The sequence below is a fragment of the Callospermophilus lateralis genome, chromosome 9 (assembly GCF_048772815.1).
Source record: "Callospermophilus lateralis isolate mCalLat2 chromosome 9, mCalLat2.hap1, whole genome shotgun sequence".
NCBI lineage: Eukaryota > Metazoa > Chordata > Mammalia > Rodentia > Sciuridae > Callospermophilus > Callospermophilus lateralis.
The window spans coordinates 64796859-64822839 of NC_135313.1; the positions used below are offsets into that span (position 1 = coordinate 64796859).

The window sequence follows — 25981 nt, forward strand, 5'->3', positions numbered from 1 at the left end:
CTATGATATTATTGATTTCATGTTTCATAATCAAAAATCAGTATTAATTCTAGTTAATTTTGTAGCTCTGATGTCTATTCAAATAGAGTAGAGATAAGTACACATTGAAATATTTCATAAACAAATGTTTACTTTAATCTGTAATCCTGAAATATAGGACAGAAATTCTGATTTATAAAGGCTTTTTTGATATCAATCAATTACTTTTTTAAAATCACATAATCATATTAAAACGTGTTGATTAAAAGAGTTAAAATATTTAAACAGTCCACAAAAATCCAAATGAATCAAATTAAGGATATAAACATTTTAAGCTTCAGATAAGGTCATAATCATGATCAACCTAACTGCAGTGCAAATTCACCCATTAGAATTGTCAGATGTGTGTCACTACTTGGAACTGTTATAACTTGTGCACTTAAAGAAGAATTTTCAAATATAGCTTGCCTATAAGAGCTCCAATCTGGGCATCGTTCTCTGCAAAATGTTACATGTCTAATAAACCAATATATGATTTGGCCACAAGTAGACCTAGTTTGACAAGTTTTATACTTTCCTTTGGTAAAATTTGGATGTTTAGTTTCTTTTTTCACTTACCTATATTTGTTTATCAGGTAACAACAGGACTGGATGATACTATGAGAGTAACCCTTTCTTACTTAAGCTTTAATGAAAACTAAGAATACTCCAATGTCAGAATAGTAATGAGAATATACAGGAATAGCCAATTTTACTTGTTATGAAAAGCATTGGCAATCATTTACATTCATGTAGAAATATTAATTTTTTTAGATGGAAGTTTCATGGGATTCTTTGATTCTCCTAAGTGCTGAGTAATGACAGTCATACAAATTAAGCAAGCTAGGATCATATATTGCTTAATATCCAATAGGTAAACAGCAAGATACAATATTTAGTTTTGTATTTTTAAATACTACACTTAAACTTTTATTTTCCACATCAATTATAAGTTACTATTTTAAACATTAATGTGCTAAACTAATAGTTCTTCTTTCAGAAATTAAGTGTGAGTTAATTCTTCAATAAATAATTAATCACAATAGAAAAAGGGAGAAAAAAGTCACTTTCTAATAAGTTTTTCACAAGGACACTTGTCATTATTAAGTTAGGTACATTTTTAATAAAATGTAATCAGTAAGTATTGTACAATGTTTTGAGAAAAAGGCATGTTGTAATTTAATTTAATCAAAAGGAGGATTTTTTTTAAAAAAAGATAACTTCAAGTACAGATTAAATCAAGTACAGACTAAATCAAGTACACTATTTTGACCTCTAAGGTCAGTCTCTTGTTACTAGTTGTTAACCTGTATTAAGAGTTCTGGTCATCTAACACGAAAAATTTTAACATCAGAAGAATGGAAGTGATGGCTTGCTTGACCAAAGTGACTCATTACTATTAGAAAGGAAGTGTTGATGACATCTTTTTAAACGAGGAAGATGTCAAAATGTAGCATATATCCAAAAAATCATTTAGTGTTTATAATGAATATGTTAGTTATAAAACATTTTAAATAACAAATAGCAGGACTCTAAATTATATACTTGAAATGGCAAACAAACAAACAAAAAAAGAAACATTTATGTCATGATAGCCTATCTATCCCTCAGTAGATTACAAGTATCCCAAAGATTTTGTGTTTGGACTACTTTGTTCTAACATTAAAGATATTTGGAGCCTTTTCTTCCATTTAATCACTATCTTACTGAAAATGTTTCTCATGAGGATTGTTTATTTCCTGGATAAAATCACAGCTGAGTTCCCACTGAAGTCATCCCAACATGCTTACTCAGATGGTCCCTACACATTTTTGACCCCTTCCTATCCCTGGTATTAGAATTTAGTATATCACTTCAAGGCATGAACAGTGTTTCCTAAGGGACAATCAGAGATTTGTTTTTAAAGGAAATTGAAAATTATAATAATGTGAGGGATGGGAATAAATAAACCAGTTCCTGCTTAGATTGTATACTACTGTACTCATTCCATCTGTTTGCTAGATAGACTAGTAGATAATATACTTGATCATCACTTTCCCTCAAATACTTTTTTATACAGGAATTTGGAAAATGAGATATTCAGAGAATAAAGAAACTAAACTTATGTCTTTCCAAGACATTGGGAAAAACAAGTCATTATCCTAATAAGCTAAAATCTCATGCTTTTCTGAAAAATTAATACAAAATAGGGAAAATATTCTCTCTATTTCCAGTGTATACTTATGTGGAATTGTGTTTAGTGTGAAGAGTTATACATCTTGGATCCTATATTATATGATATTGTTCTTTAATATATAAGGCCTTATCTTTCATGAATCTGGAGTGCCAGAGAATAAAATAAATTATTATTGTGGTATGTCATTGCTCCTTTGAAAAAGCCACTTTTATATTAGGATTATTTAATAATTTTCATAGCAGCAAGAGAGTAAACTGGCTCTAAGTGGCAAAGTATTTAATATTTCTTAATGACCCATTGAATTGAATAGAACAATTTGATTATCATACTTGTCCACAAAACTGGTTTTAACAGCAGAAAATAAATGGTGCATATAACAGAGCCCTTACAACAGTTTGAGAGTTATCAATATGTTCACATGGGAAGGAACATCCGTTCATTTTAAAGAGGTGGAAGGACCAAGAGCTCACGATTCTCCTCCTATATAAGAGTCTGTAGAATGTGATACATTTCAATAATAAACTCAGGAGAAAATTGCCCAGTTAGATAGAAGTTAGAAAAAAACAAAACAATTCACAATGGACAGAGGAGTCAAAAGACAAAGAAGAAGGTGGACTCCAGACCTATATTCAGAGTGAGAATAAGATCTAAAGATAGATGTCTATTTTTGGGTATTTTTGTTGTGGTTTTGATGTACCAAATACACTCCTTTTTTTTTTTTTTTGGTGTAGGAATTTCAGGAGTAAATATAAACAGAATCTCCAAGGCAATTATATTCTAAATGCAAAATACTTTTGGTCAATTGCTAAAGAAAGTGATGCCCTTTTCCCTAAAATGAAGCAGATAAAAATTATACTCATGCTGCTAGCAGCCAAAACATAAACATAACATTCCAATTATATATATTATTATCACATTAGAACATCCTTTCAGAAGTTTGCACATGAATAATGAAGTGCTTTAATTTGCAGATTACCCTTCAGAAAAACAATATTACACTAAACACAGAATTATGAAAAATGTACCCTCACTGGGGCAATGTTTAAAAAGGAAAAAAGATTATTATTTTTTTTTTTAAAGTAGGGGAGAGAAAGGTTGTCTGCAAGAGTTTTTCAAACACCACCTACATTTCCCCTTTAGGCTCTTAGCATATTCAAAATTCTGTAACCAAACACAGAAATTAAATAATCCATAAAGGCATGCAATGTTAATTTCATCGAATATAATTTCTATTAGTATCTATATAAGAAAATTAAGCAGCTAATTTTTTTTTAAAGTTAGGATTGTCAGACTTGCCTGACCATGCTTTGTATGACTCAGCATAAGAGCAGCTGTGCATGTTTTTATTTTACTGCCAATGGATGGGCAAGGAACGTAGCTGAGTAACATGCAGGCCAGTCAAAAGTCATTTAGACATTGATTGTATTTATATATATACAACTTGCTTGGGTAACCTGGGTAAAAGTGGTGGCACGAGCCTCTGGCTGGTTATAAAACACCAGAGCTGCGTTCCTGATGGTTCCAGCTTGATTTTACCCCTGTGAGAAGTAAGAATGGTAAGCAGTGAAGGTCACCATAGACAGTACCAAATTATACTTTGAAAAATTATCAAACACGGCTTCAACATTATTAAAAACTCTAAAAGGAAAATCAGTCTTTCAAAATCACAAAAGGAATAGCACTAAATACAGTTAAAAGACATAATAATAGTTAAAACATACTTGATTATGACATGAATTTTACATTGTATACTGGAGAGAATCTTTAGAAAGCTAATAAAGAACTCCACAAATTTGGTAAAGGCATGGAAGAAAACTAAGTTTAAACACCCCCAAACTCTAAGTTCACTCATTCTACCCTAGAAAAAGAAAGGCATTTAGATCCCCCCCCAAAAGTATTTCATTTTTCCTTTTACTTAAAAAAAAATCATTTAGAAAGGAACAGTAAGAAGCTTCAGGCCATTTTTTAAAAACTATTCTATGTATGATACTAAACAACCCAATCCCAACTCACCAATTTAAAAAAAAATGAACAAACAAAAATGACTAGAAGACAGATACTAAGAAGGTTATTTCAAAATGAGTGTTCAAAATTCTTGGAAAATCATTTCAATTCTCTTTTGCTTTCTAGTACAGCTACCAGATAAAATTCTGAAAGATCAAAACCTCTGTATATTCTCTTCACAGACTGATCCTAATTCTTATTCATTTATGAATTTATATCTAGAAAATTTGATCAAAGTGACTATTCTTCAAATAATAAACTTCAACACTAAAATGACAATCTCTGTCATGGAAAGATATTGAAAGGACTTCAGAACCCAGTTAAATAGTTTCTTTTACTTCCAATGGGCAGATCAGTTCTTTCCAAAACTCTGAGTCCATGATATTATTTTGGAGTACTTAACTCAAACAGAGTTAGTGCCAATCAAACAGAAAACAATACGAACAGCTTAATAGTCAACAGAAAAACTAGAAAGAGAATGGATTTTCCTATTATAACCCCCACCGTATTGGACATTCCTGTGTCAAACTTAATGGTTTGAGGTGAGGCCAAATGCATGCTACTTCAGAGTATTAAACTTCAAAATTCTTAAAAATTAGGGATACTGGATATAAGTTAACTATACTCCAAAAGGCACGAAAACTTAGCTAAAAGATAAAACTAACTTATGGCCTCAACATTTGACTCTTTATAATTTAATCTTACTTACCCTAAACTTATACACATGTGTAAATAAAAATCTAATTTCTCTAGTACAAGGGAATATCCACTATTAGGTTCAATGGCAAAATAATGATAAAGAGCTACATTAAAATTTGAATAACCCAATTCTCTTTTCTAAGTGCTGACTTCCACTTCTAGAAGTACACAATATGAGAAATTAGGCACCATACTTTCAGTATAACTCAACTAGTTACGTTCATCCTTTTTTTTTTTTTTTGTGGTACTGGGAATTGAACCAAGGGCCTTGTGCATGTAAGGCAAGCAGTCTACCAACTGAGCTATATTCCCAACCTGAAATTTTATTAAAAAGGTTTAAGATATTACTATTTAAATAATAGTCTAATTAGTAAAAATCTTATTTCATTGAATTATAGCAATTCTTTTCTCTGGGCTCTAAGGTTTTACCCCTTCCCTCTTAAATCTCATTAGTTATTTTGTGAAACTGATAACTATGGCTCTGTTATTTATTCCTTAGTTTTCAGTACTTATATTTAAACATTGACAGAATTTCATGCTGAACATCTACTTCCACCTAACTCTTGAATTAGCAATACTATGAACTTTTTATAAACAAGAATGGAAAATACCATATACTTAGCAATTTTATCAAATAAATACAGAAATGTAGACTAAAATAATCTAAAATTCTCTTCTTTGAAATATAGTTTTCTTCATACTATTAATGCTTCATAATTATCATGACTGTGCTAAACTACTTAAATTTTCTGTTTCAGTGCCTCAGGCTCCCCCATATCTTCTTTCTTAGAATGAGAATAGTAATAGAAGCCTTTAGCTTGCTTCCTTGGTAAACAATTAAGGAAGAAGCCAATCTATGGTCTTGACCTATTATTTTTGTAGGTCTATGTTAATTACTGGGAATCTTATCTTCATTTTGGTATAATTAAACAATTAAATATTAAGGTTTTAAATTCTTTCTTATATTTATCTCCTACTCTTACAAACCTGTAGGTGAATAACAAAGCAAACCAAACCAAAACATACTCTGGTATTAACACTTGTAAACCAAGGAATACTTTAAACTATAAAGACTTTTACTGAGATAGTAAATTCAGAATTTTACATTTTATAATGCATCAATACTTGTTTGTTTAAACAGCATGCACTGGATTCAATAGGGTTAAAATATGTTTACCATGATTCCTTATCGCAAACTTCTTTTCCTTAAAAAGAAAAAAAAATCATTTGCTTCAGGAAACAGAAAACTATGAGTAATTATCAAGCCAAGATCCCAGGCAGTTTTCCCTGAAAGGCATATTTCATCAGAGGCAAAAATATAACAAGATGAGAACTGGAACTATCTTTCATCAAGTATTTTTCCAGTATATACAAAAACTACTAATGTGGGTGAGTTATAAGGAGGAACACACATAAAACTGAAACATTTTTATGACTCTAAAATTATCTTAAAATAGAAAATTGATATTATTCACATATTACCAAGTATTCAAAAAATTGAGTATTTGAGAAACTGAGGCAGTCTATCATTTCTTTAGCTATATTTTAATCTATCATTAATTTATCAATTGTCATTTTGCCATAGGAAATGTAACAAACCAATACATAGTTCGTATTTTCTTGTGTAAGAAGGAAACACACAATTAAAAAATATCTAATGGTTTTAATGCAAAAGAAATGCATAATATCAAAATATCCCCATATTTAAAAATTCCTACCTCTTTGCTTTCCTCCATATCTGACTCACTGCTGAACTCCTCAGTATTTAAATTTTCAAAGTCAGATTCTCCAACAGCAATGGGCACGGTCACAGTGAGGCTGGGGTTGTTTATGAATGACATGTAGTCACTCTCATCAACGACATACTTTTCTACACTGCTGCCTATGCCACTAGTTGTTCCGTTTCCGTCTTTGAGATAATTGAGGTCTTTGCCTATTTCTATAGTGGTATGGTTGGAAATACAGCTGTCTTTTTTGTTATTTAGATCTTCAAGAGGTTTAATTTCATCTAAAGCTTTCTGCTTCCTAACAAAGGCTTTCTGAATGAATTCATGTATTTTTCTTTTAACAAAATCGATTCCTTTCTGCATTCTTCCCACAGCAATCTGGAGGTTGTTCATTTCGTTATCATCATCAGTGGCCGCAAGATTGTCAGAACTGAAGGAGCTCAGGAGCAAGGCCAGGAAGAGATTCAGAACCTGAAATAGCAGGAAAAGAGGTGATCACAAGACTCTGCTGCTTCAACTTTTTAAGTTTTTCAGATTGTTCTTCCACCTTATTTTATGTTAGGCATTTAATCTAGTTTATGATAAACTATGAAAAATAGTAAATGTAATAAAAAATACCTGGCTAGTATACAATAATACCATTAGTACTATTTAATTTTGAGTAGTTGAAAATCACAGAAGCCATTCTTGCATGAAACTTCTATATTCAAATCAGTTCCCAAGGAGAAATCTAGGCAACTACACAGTGTCTAGATTTATTAGGGATGGTAGGTATTTTGACCATGTTGGCTGTATTTCCTAGGACATTGATAATATAATATAAATGTATCCCTAAAACCAAAAACTATCCCAATGTACTTAAATATGATTTTTTTGTGACTTTGTAACATTTTTTTTCACCTAGATAAGTTGCTAAATTAGAGAAAAAAAATGTATTTATGGCTCATTAAAAAGTCCTAATTCTTGATTTAGGAAATCATAGCCAAAATATTTATACCACAATTAGGAATACTATAAAGAAATGGTTTTTAGAGAGCTTGCCAGGCGTGTGCAAGTTCCTAGTTCAATCCTTAAAACCAAAAAAAAAAAAAAAAAGAAAAAAAGAAAAAGAAAAAGAAATGGTTACAATAATGATGATAATAATGAATTAAGGATTGTGGAGTTGAAGTGTTGTTATATAACTCCAAAAATAAACAGCACTGACTTGAGTAAATGGAAAAAAAAAAAAAAATTGGCTGGGGTAAGGGGTGCCTGTGGTTGAACTTAGGGACACCTAGCCACTGAGCCATATACCCAGCACTATTTTGTATTTTATTTAGAGACACAGGGATTATAGGCATTCACCACTGTGCCTGGCAAATTAAAATATTAGTGGCAATAAATCCACTGTGTAAACTCAAAATGAGAGAATTTACTAAGGAATCAGGCATTTCCAGGGGCATAAACCTGACAGACAGATATATATATATATATATATCTATATATATAGATATATAGATATATATATATATATATATATTTTTTTTTTCCATGTCAGGATTTGATTGGCAATGTCCATGAGTCCTGTATGTATTTAACCATACAGAAAAAATGGAACATGGAGCAGTAAGGGGACCAAATGCAGAAAGTAGCAGTACAAAATAGAAATCCGGAGAAAGGTTTCAGTAAAATTCCAATGAAAATGTAGGTCAAAGTGTGTAAGATCCCATAAAGACTAAGTGCAACTTTTAAAGTCTATACTGAGCCATCTGTCAATTGCTATTCAATGGCTCCTTTACTTCTGGAATTTGCCAATAAAATTAAAAACCTGCTCCTTTACTTCTGGAATTTGCCAATAAAATTATGTTTTACCATGACTTGTCTTTGAATCTCTTAGTTAGACAAAAAAAAAAAAAAAAAAGATAAAAGAAGAAAAATAAAACTAAATGCTAAATTTTAATTTTTATTCATTAGAACACTGAAATGTGGTGTCATAATTATTTTCTAGATTTAATTTTCAAAGGTTTATTAATATACTGTCCTTGTCTATTAGATATTGATCCATATCAATCAATCATTCTACACTGATGTCCAACAGTGGATTTTTTAATGTTTTATTTTAATTTTGATTAATATGCAGTTGTTGTACATATTTATGATAGGGGACAGACAGATGTGAATGATGAGAGCACAAGGTTAAGGGAATAATTCCATAAAGTAGGCCAACCGTGCTGACCCCACATGCTTTATTTTCCAAGAAGCAATTTAACCACAACCCTGCCTGGCTTCAGTGGACAGGATATGTCACATTTCTCAGCAAAGTAGTTATATCCAGGAGAAATGCAGGCCCCAAATAATGTTGAAAAGAAGGAACCCACGTTACCCTGAAGGAAGAGACTTTTTTGATCCTTTTCACAGACCAGATCTCAGGGAGATAAGGATAATTTTTCTAACTATAAAATCTGTAAGAATTTATAATTAAAAAATGGGAGTTCATATCCCACTTGAATCAAAGTGTGAAATATGATATATCAAGAACTATGTAATGTTTTGAACAACCAACAATAAAAATTAATAAAAAAAAATCCAATTAGAACCAGTCAGCATGGGCCAAATGACCTAAAGTTATAAAGGGAGTGGGGACTTGACATCTGATGTCATCTTGCTGTCAGTAAAAATTCAAGAACTGGGCAGAACTCTCTGGAAACTTCTCTAGGACCCCCAATAAAATTGTCCCCCTCCTCTCTGAGAGGACCTAGTATCTCCTTTGAGAGTGTGCCCTTCCCCTATTCCTTCAATAAACTCATGCTTGTTACTCTTGAGCAACATGCCTGAAATCTTTCTGACTTGACTGTAAGAATCAGGGTTTGAAGAGGGAGGGGTTTCAAATTGCCTTGGTTTTCTAGAAGACCCCAGACCTGTAACATTTTTAGGGTAAAGTTATGATGCTTTGATACATCTATACATGTAAACGTGTCTTAGAGTCAGGTTCCAGAGCAGATAATAGTGTTTTGTAAAAGCTGCTTTTTACTGAGATCTCAATAAGTACCAGTCCTTGTGCTAGGCATTTTTATATTCCTATGACTTATTTCTCACAACAATCTCATGAATTATTATTATCACTATTTTATAGATGAGAAAACTGAGGCTTCTGTCTACTTTAGGTGACTTGTCCAAGATCACAGTTAATAAGTAGTTTTTTTTTTAATTGTGTTAAAGGTGTTCTTTTTTTTTAATTGATTTTTTAAAAAATATTTTTCATCTCCTTCTTTGGTACCTTGAACATTGTAAATACTTAGTTTTCGACGGACACAACATCTTTGTTTGTATGTGGTGCTGAGGATCGAACCCGGGCCGCACGCATGCCAAGCGAGCGTGCTACCGCTTGAGCCACATCCCCAGCCCCTTTAATTGATTTTTTAAAAAATAAATGACAGCAGAATGCATTACAATTCTTATTAGACATATACAGCACAATTTTTCATATCTGTGGTTGTTTATAAAGTATTTTGACACCAATTCGTGTCTTACACTTTGGATAATGATGTTTATCACATTCCACCATCCTTGCTATAAAAGAGAATAAAATCATGGCATTTGCAGGTAAATGGATGGCACTGGAAAAGATAATGTTAAGTGAAGTTAGCCAATCCCAAAAAAACAAATGCCAAATGTTTTCTCTGATATAAGGAGGCTGACTCATAGTGGGGTAGGGAGGGGGAATATGGGAGGAATAAATAAGTAGTTTTTTATAGTTAGAAAAGTTATCCTTATCTCCCTGAGTTTTGGGATCTGGTCTATGAAAAGAATTTGATAATCTAATTCTGAAATCTTTATTCTTAATTGCTGTGTTTGCAAAATCAACAAGGAAACAATGTTCCATGTGCACTCAATGCTATTCTACCCCACCCTTTCTCTTTCAATGCTGGGGATAAAACCCAGACCTCATGCATGCTAAGCAATTGCTCTACCACAGAGTTACATCCCCTTTCCTTGATATTTACTTTCTCTGAACTCCTACTGCACTTATGTCACTATCATAAAGCTTGCCCTCAATTTTCTAATTGCTTCTATGATCTGTTATAAATTGATAATTTAATGTTATTTCATTGTCAGGAAAAAATAAATGTTCCTCCAACCTACAACTTTTCTTTCTCACATTCAAGAGAGTCCCCTCCCTCCTTTGAAAAGCAGTCCATCTGCATTGATGTTGTCCTAAAATTTTTTCTTGCAAATACCTTCTTGACACCATTAGTTCCACACTTGATTTAACCACAGTTTTACTTGATATAACAGTGGAACTTATCTTTCAGAATTAGGATGCTGAGTAACAATCAAATTTCTATTGCTAGAAAAGTAACAATAGCGATCTAAGGACAGTTTCTTTACCTATAAAATAAATATTATAATTTTCTCAACACCTGTTTATGGGGTTGATATGAGAATTCAAAAAAAGAATCCCTATGGCTCTCAGCACAGTTTCTAGCACACAGTGGGAAAGTTTAGCTATTACTATCATTGTTACCATTATCCAACAAACTCTCTACAATTTTCTACCTTATTTTCTTAAAAATAAAATTTTGTGTGAGCCAATCTAACCTCTTTGTTTAGACTTCCTTCATTATTGAAAGCTATATGTGTAACAGCTGGCCCAGGAGTTTGGTGTGATCAACAAGTAACCTAAGGGAACAGAGTTAGACAAGCTTACTCAGGAATTGTAATCCTGAATCCTGTTTCACAAAGGTGCATGGATAGAGGACTAATCACTGAGTGCAATGAACTTCCTCATATGTTCCCCCAATTTAGTCTCAGAAGGAAAATGCTCCCAGATTGAAATTTATTGCACGTAATAATGATTTCTCCATTCTGACTCCCACCTTTTGAGAGTAGCTCCTGACCTTAATCCTGCCTGCCTGCTATTGCTCCATCTTCACTTAGAGAAAATGCTATCCACTACTTCTAAAACTAGCAGTCTTCAAAAAATCACATTCTCTCTCTGTAGCACTTGCCTTTCACCTATCAAAGGATCTCTAGCCACAGTGCCAGGAAACCAAGAATGGCTCCTAAAAACCCTGGGGAAGTGCAGACTGTGGCCCCACCTCTCTCTTGCCTGTAGAGGAGGCCTGACTTTGATTATTCACAGATACTGCGGTGGAGCCTTGTCAGGCAGTTGACATGTTAAAAAGAAGTTAGACCAGCTTCTTATTGAGTGATCTTTCCTTCTTTCCAGTAAAAATGGGAAGGAAGATTTGTAAGAGGCAGTGTATCAGTTTATTCCATCTTACTTAAGGAAGTATGATATGAAAAAAATCCTTAACAGTGGTAAACAGGTTGGACATTATCATCTTAGCTACTCCATAAATGTATCCAGAACATCACAAAAACATTTTTAAACTGATAATGGAAAAGAAAGGAGAGCCTTTAATTTTTCCTCTTAGAGGCATAAAATTTAAATTTTTGTGACTACACAAAAATAACTATTTTTATGTGTTACAGCAATCCAAATTAATGTTAAATGTCATCTATATATATATAGACACTTGATACTTTCTGAAATTATCTTTATACTTGAATTCTCTATCCAAGTACATATTAGAGAGATGTTTTATTTCAGTAAACTAATAGATGATATGTGATATGGTAAGTTTCTTTCTCTTTAAACCCACTCTGCATTCTCTGGCTACATTATTCTTATCATAGCTCATTTTCAATTCCTGATAAAAAGCCATCTGTAGTTTTGAATTGCCTAAAGGAAAATCCACTTTATTATGCACAGTCAGCCATTTCGTAAATTAGACTCTACACAATCTGGCCCTAGCTTACTTTTTACTATTCCCACTCTGAATTCCCTGTTGCAGTCCAATCGTTCCTTGCTGTCATAAAGGACTATGTTCTGCCTTTTCCTTCTCTTCTCCAATGCATGCCAGATACATAGAAGAAATGAAATCAAATCCACAACACAGTTATGACTTTTGATTTGTTTCTGTTCCATTTAACTCTTTGACCATTTATTTCCGCTCTATACAATTTTATACTTTCCTAAAGCAAAATTTTTGTTGTTTGGGGGATGGCTGTGGCTTTAAAATGTATCTACAAATTACCTGATACTCTTTTCTTCAAAAAATGGAGACTAATTTCTTCTGAAGTGTGAGCTTCTTTTAGTGACTATCTTCTAACGAACAGAGCACAGCAGAGGTTATGGAGAATGATTTTCAAGATTAGAACACAAAGAAGACCTACACTTTGCCTTCTTCTGTCTGCTTTGGGAGAAACCAGTGGTGATGTTGCAAGGATACTCAACATCCCTATCAAGAGGCCCATGTGGAGAGTAATTGAGATCTTCAATCAACAGCCAACAATGAACTGAGACCACCTGCCCCTAGCCATGAGACTGAGCCATCTTGCAAGCTGACCCATAAGCTCCGGTCAAGATGATGATAGCCTCAGTCAACACCTTCACAGCAACCTCATAATCGATCCTGAGCCAGAATCATACAGAGAAATTGTTCCCAAATTCCTGACCCACAGAAACAATGTTTGATGTTTTAAACCACCATTCATACTTCTGAATTATAAACTGTGCATGTTTCTTGGTACTTCAAACACAGATCAGGGCCAGGGATTAACTCAGTGATTGAGCACTCACCTAATACACATGAGGCCCTGGGTTTGATCCTCAAAAAAAAAAAAAAAAAAAAAGCAAAACAAAAATCAGGATTATTTAAGATAATGCTAAAGATTCTGAAATATGGCAATGAATAGAAATTAAAGGATAATATTTTGCACTTTTCCCTATTTCTTCATATATTTTCCTTTGGGGAATTGAAAGTTGTTTTTTTATTTGAATGAAAGTTAAGTCTATAGGTTAAAATAATGGTCATGTAGTTCTTTTCCTGTTTGATTGGTTTGACTCCTCTTTAAGCAAAGCAGCATGATTTCTTTACTTAAAGCCTAAGAACAGGCTCCTTCCCACAATGTGTACTATCCTGTCCCCAACCATTGCGTATACTTTTCCCTGGTTTAGAATGATCACCTTTCTTCCTACCAAACCAACCTTACATCATAATTAGATATTTCAGGTCCAAACTCTTTGACGGAGTTCCATGCTAATATTAAGCAATTAACTTTGCTAATATTAAGCAATGTTTCCATTTTGTTAACCTGGTAGACAGCCTTCATTTCCATATTTCAAACATCATAGAGAAATTTCTATTTTTAATTCCTGTTAGAGTAAATGTCATAACACTGTGTCATATTGATCTTCCTTTTACCTTTCTCACATGTCCAAGATGGGACAGTGGTGCTGGGCATGGTCAATTTTGTATAGAAGTGACAATTTATGTTTCTTGGTTCAATGTTACTGATTAAAACTACAATTTCTACATTCCAAATAACCTGTATATTTTAAAAAACTGAGATGATTAATATTTTTTTAAATTTTAATTTGAAGGAAACTTGAATTTAAACATATTCAAAAGATATTTTTGTTCCTACTTAGAAATAAAATGAATTCATAGTGACACTTCCATACTTTAGTACAAGAACTAAAAGATAAAAGCCCGAGAACTTCCCTTCCAATAGTAAGAGGAACATCGAGGAAGAACAATGTTGGTTCAAGAGGCATTTTGAGGGTCTGTGTGAATTAAAGACATCTAAATAATGCTTGGCTCTTGCAATCATGAATAATAGAAAATAGGAAATAACTTTGACACAAAAACAGTTCACAAAGATAATGCAAAATGTTCACCAGTTTAGTGTACTTTTTCATGATTACATAATCTTGTACTGAAAGTAAGGAAAACGTTTTTAGTACATACCACGAGGTTTCCAATTACCATGACCATCATGAAGACAGTAAGGCACATGGTTTGGCCAGCAACCTCCATACAGTCCCACATGGTCTCTATCCACTCTCCACACAGCACACGGAACACAATCAGGAAAGAATGGAAGAAATCGTGCATGTGCCAGCGTGGGAGTTCACAATCATTGGAAATCTTGCAGACACATTCTTTGTAGCTCTTTCCAAAGAGCTGCATGCCAACCACAGCAAAAATGAAGACAATAATGGCCAACACCAAGGTGAGGTTTCCCAGTGCCCCCACGGAATTGCCAATGATCTTTATAAGCATATTCAAAGTTGGCCAAGACTTTGCCAACTTGAAAACTCTGAGCTGGAAAAAAAGAAAAAAGGCTGTTAATGACCTACATTTATTTATTTGCTTCTTTTTTTTCCTTTTTCTTTTTACAGCAAGAAATGCAGATTGTAATTTTATTTTTTCGGTTTTGGTTCACACTACAATTTACAGAATATGATACAAAAGCCACAAAATTTGTCTTTTATCTTTTTTCTAAAAGTGCTTTTATTAGTGCATTTTAGTTTTTCATAATAGTTGGGTTCATTTTGACATAATTATACAAGCATAGAATTTAATTTGTTCATTTCAGTCCCACTGCCTCCTTTTTCCCTTCCCTCCTGCATCTCCCTCTTTCCTTTCCTCTATTCTACTGGTCTTACCTTTATTTACTTATTCACTCATTTTTAATGAATGCTTTATAGATATGCATAAAGATGGAATGCACTGTGTAATATTTGTATAGTACATTACATAACTTTGAATGACCTACATTTCTGAAGCATCTGTGGTTTTGTTTCCAGCTGCAATCTACAGGGTGACTGTCTCAATTGTAGATTGATGGATTATTTAAGTGTCAAACTATTATCTAGCAAATGTAGCAGGTATTTGATACCATGGGGATATTTTTCATTCTGAAATATACATGTTGTCAATAAAATAATTATGTTACATGGTTTTTGAATCAATATTTTAATAATTAGAATCCTACATGAGCATATGAAATATATCTTTTTTTTTTTAAGGAACTAAGATATTTAAGATTAATGGTGGCTAAATAGCAGAGATTCATTTTCAGGGAAGTAGGAGCTCCCATTGTTTAAAAGCTCTAAGTGAATATAGTTTTCAGTATACTTAAAATAATATACTGAAGTGCACAAGTGCAAATAATATTAACACTTAAATTGCATATGGTGAGAGAAAAATCAACTGATCCTTTGAGTATTAACATTATTTTAATCTAACTATACCTTTAGTTTGTTGTAATATTAGGCAATATTTTTTAAGATGTATTATATTTAAAGGAGAAATACATGGACTTAGTAAAAAGTTGCAGTTTTCAATCTGATGTCTTCAGTGACTTAATTAATCAACTCATTGTAGTGTGTCTCTCTGCCACTGTGCTTGACACTTTGGTTGTATTAGCATGCAGAGACCTCTCAAGTACCATTTACAGTTAAACAACAGCAGTATTTTATTTCTGATGCTTCAACAAATGTCAGGCTGAGAGTAGTGCATTATTTAATGGCATCTAAGTGACCCAAAGGAGCAAATATAAGCACCAAAGTGTTTAATTTATTCCCAGAGAATGAATTTATGCAAAAGAGCCTGACATACTAAGTAAGATGCTAATGATATACGCTCCCTTTTCAACTAAACTGCATCACATTATCATGAAGGTTTAACAAACATCTTTTTAAAATAGTTGCTCATATTATTTATCATATAATAATTTCTAACTTTTGTTCTGTTTTTTGTGTCTTTCTAGTTTCAAATTAGGTCAATATTCTTGAGACCTAGAAAAGGACATCATAGTATCATAATTCTCTGGATCTCAATTCAAACTTAAAATTTGAAAGTAGCAAAGAAAATTTCCTTCCTTCCTTCCTTCCTTCCTTCCTTCCTTCCTTCCTTCCTTCCTTCCTTCCTTCCTTTCTCTTATGGTTCTTATTTATTTATTTATTGTGTGGTGCAGGGATAAAACCCTGGGTCTTGCACATTTTAGACAAGTGCTCCACCACTGGTGGATCTATAGTAATGACCTTGAGCACAACCTAAGCACAAAGTAAAATTCTAAAAGTTTCACAACAATGTCTTGAGGCTAATAAGCATTAAGATAAATCATCTAGAATTTGTCTTTGGTAACTATATATAACCTCTGTTATTTGAAAATAAATTGCAAAAAGTTAAAACCAACTCAAAGCAACAGCACAATAAAACATATCAAACTTTCGATGGAAATAAGTCTCTTGATTTTAAAAGATCAAAAAATATCTTTGAAAAGCAAGGACCAAATAAAAGATGCATTTTAAAATTAGCAAAATTTATAGGGGCAACTCTTCTCAAAGAGTGGATTTGATAATTTTCTGATATGGCTGAAGGAACAAAGGTACAGAGCTCATTCTGTAATCCTCTCCTTTGTGCACGGTTCCTTGTTCCAACTCTTGGCTATGAGTTGCTCTGTAATTGCTGAGCCCTGCAGAAAGGGGAACTCATCCTGTATCTAAATGAAGACTTATACCTGTACACAAACCTCAAATAACTGAATTGACAACAGTGGTATTTAATTGTGATTTGGGTTTATGGCAACTACTTCTTTCTACCTCCCAGTTAGACTTGCCATTTGATTATGAAGGAGGGAACTGTTAACTGTTGACTTGAATAAACTAAACAGAATATTTTATCAAAAATAAATAAAATTTGGGGCTGGGTTGTGGCTCAGCATTAGAGCACTCGTCTAGCATGTGCGAGGCCCTTGGTTCGATCCTCAGCACCACATAAAAATAAATAAAATAAAGGTATTGTGTTAAAAATGAATAAATAAAATTTACTTATCAAAACTTCAATGAAGAAGAAATTACAATCTGGTGATGAGGCAATTTGGTTTGTTTCATGAGTGTATTAAAATATTAGAATTATACAAATTCTAAAATTATTAATAAATGAGACTAATTATTTAGAGAAATAAAAATTATCAACCCTTCTGAGTTAGTTTACCAGTCGGAATGATCGAAGAACTGACAGTCCTTCCACATTTGCCAAACCAAGTTCCATTAAACTAAGGCTCACAATAAAACCATCAAAAATATTCCAGCCTTCTTGAAAGTAATAATATGGATCCATAGCAATGATCTTGAGAAACATTTCTGCTGTGAAGATCCCAGTGAAGACCTGAATGAGAAATGAAGTTGATTACAGCACTGAATACTCTTGACACACAAATTATTCTTGAGCAATTTCATTTACTCCCAACACATCAAAATTAAATTCTGAATTTTAAAAATTGGTTTGGGACCAACAAATTGGTACTTTCAAATGATTTGTGTTCAAATAAGTATTTAATTGTTGATTATAGTTAAGGTTTATCAAGTGATAAAGTGTACATGGATAAAGATACAATTAATACTCTTATTTGCAAATAGAAGGTGCAGTTGATATAGTTATTTATCCACTGCTTGGCTCTGCCTGTGATCTCTCCAGTCTTCCCAAAACTCACCAGATGTTTACCTAGCAGTGCAGATTTTAGGCACCAAGCACAATGGATTGGTCCTCTCCCTTGGTCCTGCAGATTAAGCTGCTCCTATGGAGGATTCATGTAAACTGTAATAAATATGGGCATTACTAACCCAATACATGTTAAAGATGTTTTAAAAAGTTCCTTTAGCTAGAAAAAGGGAGGCAGCAGTTTCCATTCTCTATTTCCAGAATGTACATTTATTTCAAGCCTTCTTTCTCCTCCATTTATTTTCAACAATGTTATTATTCCATACTCTGTGTTTGCTTCTTAGAACTAATGGAAGTTGGCCAACCTGAAATTTCCATTTCCCTTTATCTATAAAACTGATTACATGCATATCCATGCTTTTTCCTCCTTGTTAAAATGAAAGAAGTGCCCCTGTTCTGAACTATTTTTCCCAATTGTGCTATGTGCCTCTTCAGACTTCCCAAAGAATCCAGTTTCTCAATTGAGGGATAGTTTCAAACTCTTCCTGCTACTGGCTGCTTCTTGTTGGGACTTTGTGGAAGCACAGCTTCTCAGTCCTTCCTCACCTTAAAAATATCATTATTGTCATCAGATAAACTCTACTTGTACTCCATTTCCCTTTCCAGTTGATGCCAACTATCATCTTCTAATAGCCAAATGTTTTTGTCTAAATTCATTATTTGGACTCTTCAACTTACTCTTAACTAACTCAAGAGTTTGACTCAAAGTGGTCCTCCATACCTAATGAATTCTAAACTGGATTGCTTGATTTTTAAACAAAGGTAACTTCGCCTAAGAATATACCCTCGTAACCAAGCTACCAGCCCAGTCATAGCAGCTGACTTCCAACCCATCAGAGGCTAAAAGCTGCCAAAACATTATCATATAAGGCAAATGCCTGCTGTAGACAAACAGGTTGTTTTTGTGTGCCACTTTCTTTTCTCTGGCTTTAAATATAAACGGCATGTGGCTGGGCGGTGAGTTCCATACCATCGCCCATCTGGAATGCTTCTCATTTCTAGAACCTCTCTATTTGTGCTTGGTTAAACTTTGTTAAATTGAAGTAGTCTGCTTTTCCCTGTAACAATCCACAATCTACCAATGAACATAAATTGCTTTAACTAACTTCACTAACATAAACTCATTGCCACATAATCTAATGGAAAATTTTAATAGTTTAACTTGTTATTTTAGAAGCTTTTGACATTGTTTTCTGTTTCTTGTTCCTTGAAATATTTTTCTGTCCTTGGTTCCCTTAATCTATTCCTTCCTGGATGCTTCTCAGTTGCTTTTTTCCCCCCTGAACAAATTATTTAATATTGAAATTCTTCAAAGATCTCAAGACAATTTCACTCTAATTATACTTTTTATAATAAATTACATTTTTTTATAAAGTTTACATTTTGAGGTCTATTTTTCTGTTCAAGAATATCTCCAAAGCTCCAGGTGACACTTCTCTGATTATTCAATACTTCCATTTGGATGACTATCTCACAGATAGCTCAAATTCAACAAGTCCAAAATTCACTTTATTGCTTTGTATGCACATCCTTGCTTCTCTTCTGATTATTTTCTAAATCAGTAAATGAAATCTCTTTCTACTTAGATGGAAAACTGAGAAATCCAAGAGTTTTAGTAATTTTTTTCCCAAATACCCTTGAATACTTCAAATTGAAATGCACCCATGTGTTACAAGGGTAATAAATACATAACTATGTATATATTAATAATTTACTCTTATTTGTTGTTCAATAGAACCTCATTGTTTGGATATTTTATATTTGAATATTCATTTAGATAATATATAGCAATTTTTGGTCTCTTTTCCATAAAGATTGGCCTATCTCAACTTCTCTAAATGTTCTCTTGTGTTTTATTTTAGAAACTCTGTTGTTTTAAATTTTATGCTTAGGCTACATCCATTATCAATTTTTGCATATCATGTGAGATTGGAGATGAGGTTTATTTTTTATTATAAAAATATTATATATTTATCTAAGTGTTCCAGAAATTTTTTGCTAAAACCTCTTTTTTTTTTCTATTTTAATATATTTGGTGTTTTATTCAAAACTGAGATAGAGTTTGGATCTATTTATGAATGTATGTTCCATTGATATATTAGAGTATGTCAATACCAAATATTCTAAATTAACGTGGCTTCATAATAAGGCTTCGAGTCATGTTTGTTAAGTCTTTGTTATTCTTTTGTCAGCATTATTTTGGCAATTTAAAGTCCTATGCATTTCCATATAAAATTTAAATTCAGTCCATCAACTTGTACAAAGAGAACCTGCCAAGATTTTAATTATGATCAGTTTGAATTGATAGACGAATTTGAGTAGAACTGATTTCTTAATAATATGAAATCAACAATTTTGAATTTAATAATATTTAATTCTTTTTTTGGGGGGGGTACCAGGAATTGAACCTAGAGGTGCTTAACCACTGAGCCACGTCTCCAGCCCATTTTTGTATTTTATTAAGAACAGGGTCTCACTGAGTTGCTTAGTGCCTCACTTTTGCTGGGGCTGCCTTTGAACTCATGATCCTCCTGCTTCAGCCACCTGAGCTGCTGGATTATAGGCGTGCACCACTGCACCCAGCAATATTTAATCTATTTCGTGAACACAGCATATATGTTCTGCTTATTTAAATCTTTAAAAATTACTTTCAGTTATTTCTTGTAGCTTTTATTGCAGATGTCTTGAAATGACTTGCAAGATTATTACTAAGTAGATTGTGGTTTCTTGATATTTTAAATAAATATTTAAATTTGCTGTTTAGACACCATACTTGTTTTGCAAGTTCATTACAACTTTTGTACACACATAATCATGTTGATGAAATAAAAATATCTTCTCACATTTCAACTTTTATATATTTTGTTTGTGTTTTCTCCCCTATTACACTCTAGTATCTAGTATTACACTCTAGTATACTCTGCAGGACTTCTAGTGCAATGTTGACTAGAAATAGCCAAAATTGATGTCCTGCCTCAAAAATTGGCCCCTTTTTGTATCAAGTATTCAAATTTTCTTAGACTTTCTATTCAATATTTTAATAATAAGCAAAATGTTACCTGTGAATTTTCTTTTTTTTCCCAATTTTAAAATTTGTTTTAATTAGTTACACATGACAGTACAATGATTTTGACATATCATACATTTGAATCAGATGGGATATAATTTCCCATTTTTCTGAGTGTACAGGTTGCAGAATTACATTGTAGCTGTGGGTTTTCTTATATGTCTTTTATTAATTTAAGAAAGGTACTTTCTACTCCTAATTTACTGAAGTTTATTTTTTATCACAAATGTCTAATTTTTTCAAATGACTTTTCTGGAACTATCAATATACTGTTATGTTTTTCTTTCCCCTACTAGTCCCCACCTTATCCCTCCCTCTCTTTCTTTCTTTCCTTCTTTTTTTCCCCTCTCTTTCACAGTTATACCCCCAGTTCTTTTTCCTGTCTCAGCTTTCCAGGTATCTGGGATTATAAGTGTGTGCAAATTTGTGTGGCTTTGTTTTCTTAACATAGTCAATTAATCACTTTTCAAATGTTCAATAAATATTGATTTTTCTGAGATAAACCTCACTTTTCATAATTAATAAACTTTCTATTTATTGTTAGATTGTATTACTATTTTGCTAATGATTTTTTCCCTCTATGTTTATAAGGGACGCTGTACTATAATTTTCTCTATAATGTTAATGTTGTGCCATTTTATATGAAATGTTCTCGTTTTTTCATATGTTTTACACTTATATATGTTTTAAAACTTTGCAACAATAAGTTGTCTTATGAAGAAATTTATAAAAATACACTCTTTTATATTTCCAAATATTTATTCATTTCTAATGGCCATCAAATTTATTCATTTCTAATAACCATTAAATTGAGAGTTTCTGTTGATTTGCTTTATTTTTTTAAAGAGAGAGAGAGAATTTTTAATATTTATTTTTTAGTTATCAGTGGACACAACATCTTTGTTTGAATGTGGTGCTGAGGATTGAACCCTGGCCGCATCCACGCCAGGCGAGCGCACTACCACTTGAGCCACATCCCCAGCCCCTGTTGATTTGCTTTAAATTCAACAACCATTTCTTCTTTACAAACCCAAGGACACTTTACAACTGATCTAAATCCCCAGCTACATCCCTATCCCATTATTTTTTATCTTGAGACAGAGTCTCACTAAGATGCTGAGGCTGACCTCAAACTTGCAACCTCTTGTATCAGTCTCTTGAGTCATCCAGATTATGCGTGGGCACTACCATGCCTTCCAACAAAAATTTCTTCTGACATCTGTATTTTTATTTTAAACATGTCCCATATTTTTATATGTAATTTCTAGTTGTTGATAGACCTTTATTTTATTCATTTACTTATATGCCATGCGGAGAATTGAACCCAGTGCCTCACACATGCAAGGCAAGTGCTCTACCACTGAGCCACAACCCCAGCCCCAACCATCCCATGATTTTTTTAATCTTAAAATTTGAAATTTTTAATTAAAAAAATGTCTAGAGTTTCCTTTTTAGTTTTCATTTTTTCTGTTTATATTCTCTATTTATTTATTCTTTATGATCATTTTTTCTTTTAAATTGTTCAACATATTTCCAGTAGTGCCTCCAGAATCCTTTTGCTTATTCTAACAAGTTACTTCCACACCTATTTCTATTGACTGCTTTTTCGTCTCAACTATGAGTCACATTTTCCTATTTATTCACATACCATCTAATTTTTATGTGGCATGAATATGTTCAATGCCAAGAATACTTCAAGGTAGGGAATTCATACTAAATAAATTGATGTGATGTTATGACAGGTGATATGTACAAGAATGTTTACTGCATCAGGAACATAAATTCTGGAATGAACTTGAGCATCCATTACTGGTCATTAGAAGAATAAATGGTGGATATTAGATAGTTTATAATTCAGTGACTTGTAGTATGTTCACAGAGTTGTACAGCTATGAAAATTGTTGAATGTAAGACTGATTTTTATCACCTCAAGAATAAATCACATACCATCAGCAGTTAGTTCCAATAACCCCAATCATGACCACCTGGTAACCACTAATCTACCTTGTCTCTATGGATTTGCTTGCTTTGGACATTGTATACGAATGGAGTGGCAAAATATGTGACATTCTGCAACTGAGTTTGTACACTTATTGTAATGTATTCAAGATTCATCCATGGTGTAGTAGATAGCAATAGTTAATTCTTTTTTATGTTGAAAAGTTTTCCATCACAAGAATATACCATGTATTGTTTATCCATTTCTCAGTTGATAGACATTTGAGTAATTTCTATTATTATGAACATAATAAGTTTTATTATTACTATTTTTATTATCTGTTCATAACAAATTATTCATGTAGAAATGTTTTTAATCCACTTGTATACCCACAAGTGTAATCTCTGGGTCATAGGATAACTCTTTTTCTCACATTGTTTTTTAAAGTGGATATATATATATATATATATATATATATATATATATATATATTGAGAGAGAGAGAGAGAGAATTTTTCTTAATATTTATTTTTTAGTTCTTGGCGGACACAACATCTTTGTTTGTATGTGGTGCTGAGGATCGAACCCGGGCCGCACGCATTCCAGGCAAGCGCGCTACCACTTGAGCCACATCCCCAGCCCCTAAAGTGGATATATTATTTTATGTTTCCAAGAGAAATTTATGAGCATTTCATTTTTTTTATACATCATTGCTAATAATAGTTCTAGTGTGTTTTTCTGAAAATCACCTTCCTGGGGGATGAGGTGAGATCTCATAGTGGGTATCTGATGTTTCCTTTTTTTAAAAAAAAATTTTATTTGTTATAATTAATTATATATGATAGTAGAATGTATTTTGACATATTATAGATATATGGAATATAAGTTCTCATTCTTCTGTTTGTACCTGATGTGGAATTACATCATATATGCACATAGGATAGTAATGTCCAATTCATTCTACTATCTTTCCTATTCCCAATAACCTCCCTTCCCTTTATTCCCCTTTATCTAATCCAAAGTACTTCTATTTTTTCCCTAAACCACCCCTCCTTATTGTGAATTAGCATTTACATATCAAAGAAAACATTCAGCCTTTGGTTCTCCAACTCCATCCATTTATCAGAAATACCATAATTTCATTCTTCTTTATGGCTCAATAAGATTCTATTGTATATATATACCATGCTTTCTTTATCCAGTCATTTGTTGAAGAACACCTAGGTTGGTTCCATAGTTTAGCTATTGTGAATTGAACTACTATAAACACTGATGTGGCTGTGTCTCTGTAGTATGCTAATCTTAAGTCCTTCGGGTATAGACCAAGGACCTTAAATTATACTACAGAGCTATAGAAACAAAAACAGCATAGTATTGGTGCCAAAACAAACATATAGACCAAGGATACAAAATAGAAGACATGGAGACAAACCCAAATAAATACAGTTATCTCATACTAGACAGAGGCACCAAAACATACATTGGAGAAAAGATCATCTCTTCAACAAATGGTGCTGGAAAACCTGGAAATTCATACGTAGCAAAATGAAATTAAACTCCTATCTCTCACCCTGCACAAAACCCAATTAAAAGTGGATCAAGAACTTCGGTATTAGAACAGAAATCCTGTGCCCAATAGAAGAAAAGGTATGCCCAAATCTACATCATGTCAGCTTCTATAACAAGACTTCTTTAATAAGACTCCTAAAGCACAAGAAATAAAATCAAGAATCAATAAATGGGATAGAGTCAAACTGAAAAACTTCTTCACAGCAAAGGAAACAATCAAGAATGTGAAGAGTGTGCCTACAGAGTGGGAGAAAATCTTTGCCAGCTGCACCTTGGAGCATTAATCTCCAGGATATATAAAGAACTCAAAAAATACTTAAAAATAACAAACAAACAAACAAAAAAACCCAAGTAACCCAGTCAATAAATGGGCTAAGGTCCTGAACAGACACTTTACAGAAGACGAAATATGTTTGATCAACAAATATATGAAAAAAATGTTCAACATCTCTAGCAATTAGAAAAATGCAAATCAAAAGTACATTGAAATTTCATCTCACTTCAGTCAGAATGGCAATTATCAAGAATACAAGCAACAAGAAATGTTGGCCAGGATCTGGGGAAAGGTTCACTCATACATTGCTGTTGGGACTACAAATTGTTGTTTCTTTTCTGTCTGTCTATCCATCTATCTATCTTTATTTTATTCATTTTTGTGTGGTGCTAAGAATCGAACCCAGTGGCTCATATATGCGAGGCAAGTGCTCTACCGCTGAGCCATAACCCCAGCCACAAATTATTTTTTTCTTTTTGAGCAGGATCTCACCATATTTTGCAGGCTGACTTTACACTTCTGATCCTCTTGCGTCGGCCTCCCAAACAGATAGGATTACAGGTGTGCGCCACCGCACATGGCTTTCATTGTGATTTTGATTTGCCTTTGCCTAAGGAATAATGGTGTTGACCATATTTTGTGTGTTTATTGGCCATTTGTATATCTTTTTTTTTTTTTGCCAAAATGTCTATTCAAATCCTTTTGTTATTCTTAAATTGAATTATATACCTTTTTCTGAGTTGTAAAAGTCCTTTATACAAATATGTGTACAAATTCTTATCAGATACATTATTTGCAAATATATTCTATTCCATGTGTTATCCTTATATGCTATTGATGATTTTTTTAGAACAACCATTACTGATTTTGATGAAGTCCATTTTATTAATTTTTATTTTGTTGCTTATGTTTTTGATATCAAAACTAAGAATTCATTAATCGTAGGTCATGAAGATCTAATTTTAAATTTCCTCCTCATTGTTTAGAGTTTTAGCATTTACATTTAGGTCAATGACTCATCCAGTGTCCATTTTTGTGTATGTTCTTAGATAAGTTCAATTCCATTACTTTGTATATGGATATTAACTTACTCCACTATCAATTATTTAACACTTCTTTGTTCAATTGTATTGTTTTGGCACCCTTGTTGAAAACAAATTGAACAAAAA

General features: G+C 32.7%; 1 protein-coding gene across 5 annotated transcripts in view; it reads right to left on the bottom strand.

The window, feature by feature from the left end:
- Positions 1 to 25981, bottom strand: part of LOC143407307 (sodium channel protein type 2 subunit alpha) — a 93660-nt gene that overhangs the window by 28421 nt on the left and 39258 nt on the right. For all 5 annotated transcript variants that reach the window (XM_076866463.2, XM_076866460.2, XM_076866462.2 and 2 more), the window contains exons 14-16: positions 17457 to 17630; positions 14421 to 14777; positions 6616 to 7095 (exon numbers count right to left, since the gene is read on the bottom strand). In XM_076866463.2, the coding sequence (XP_076722578.2) occupies positions 6616 to 7095; positions 14421 to 14777; positions 17457 to 17630 (1011 nt within the window). The remainder of the gene's footprint in view (positions 1 to 6615; positions 7096 to 14420; positions 14778 to 17456; positions 17631 to 25981) is intronic.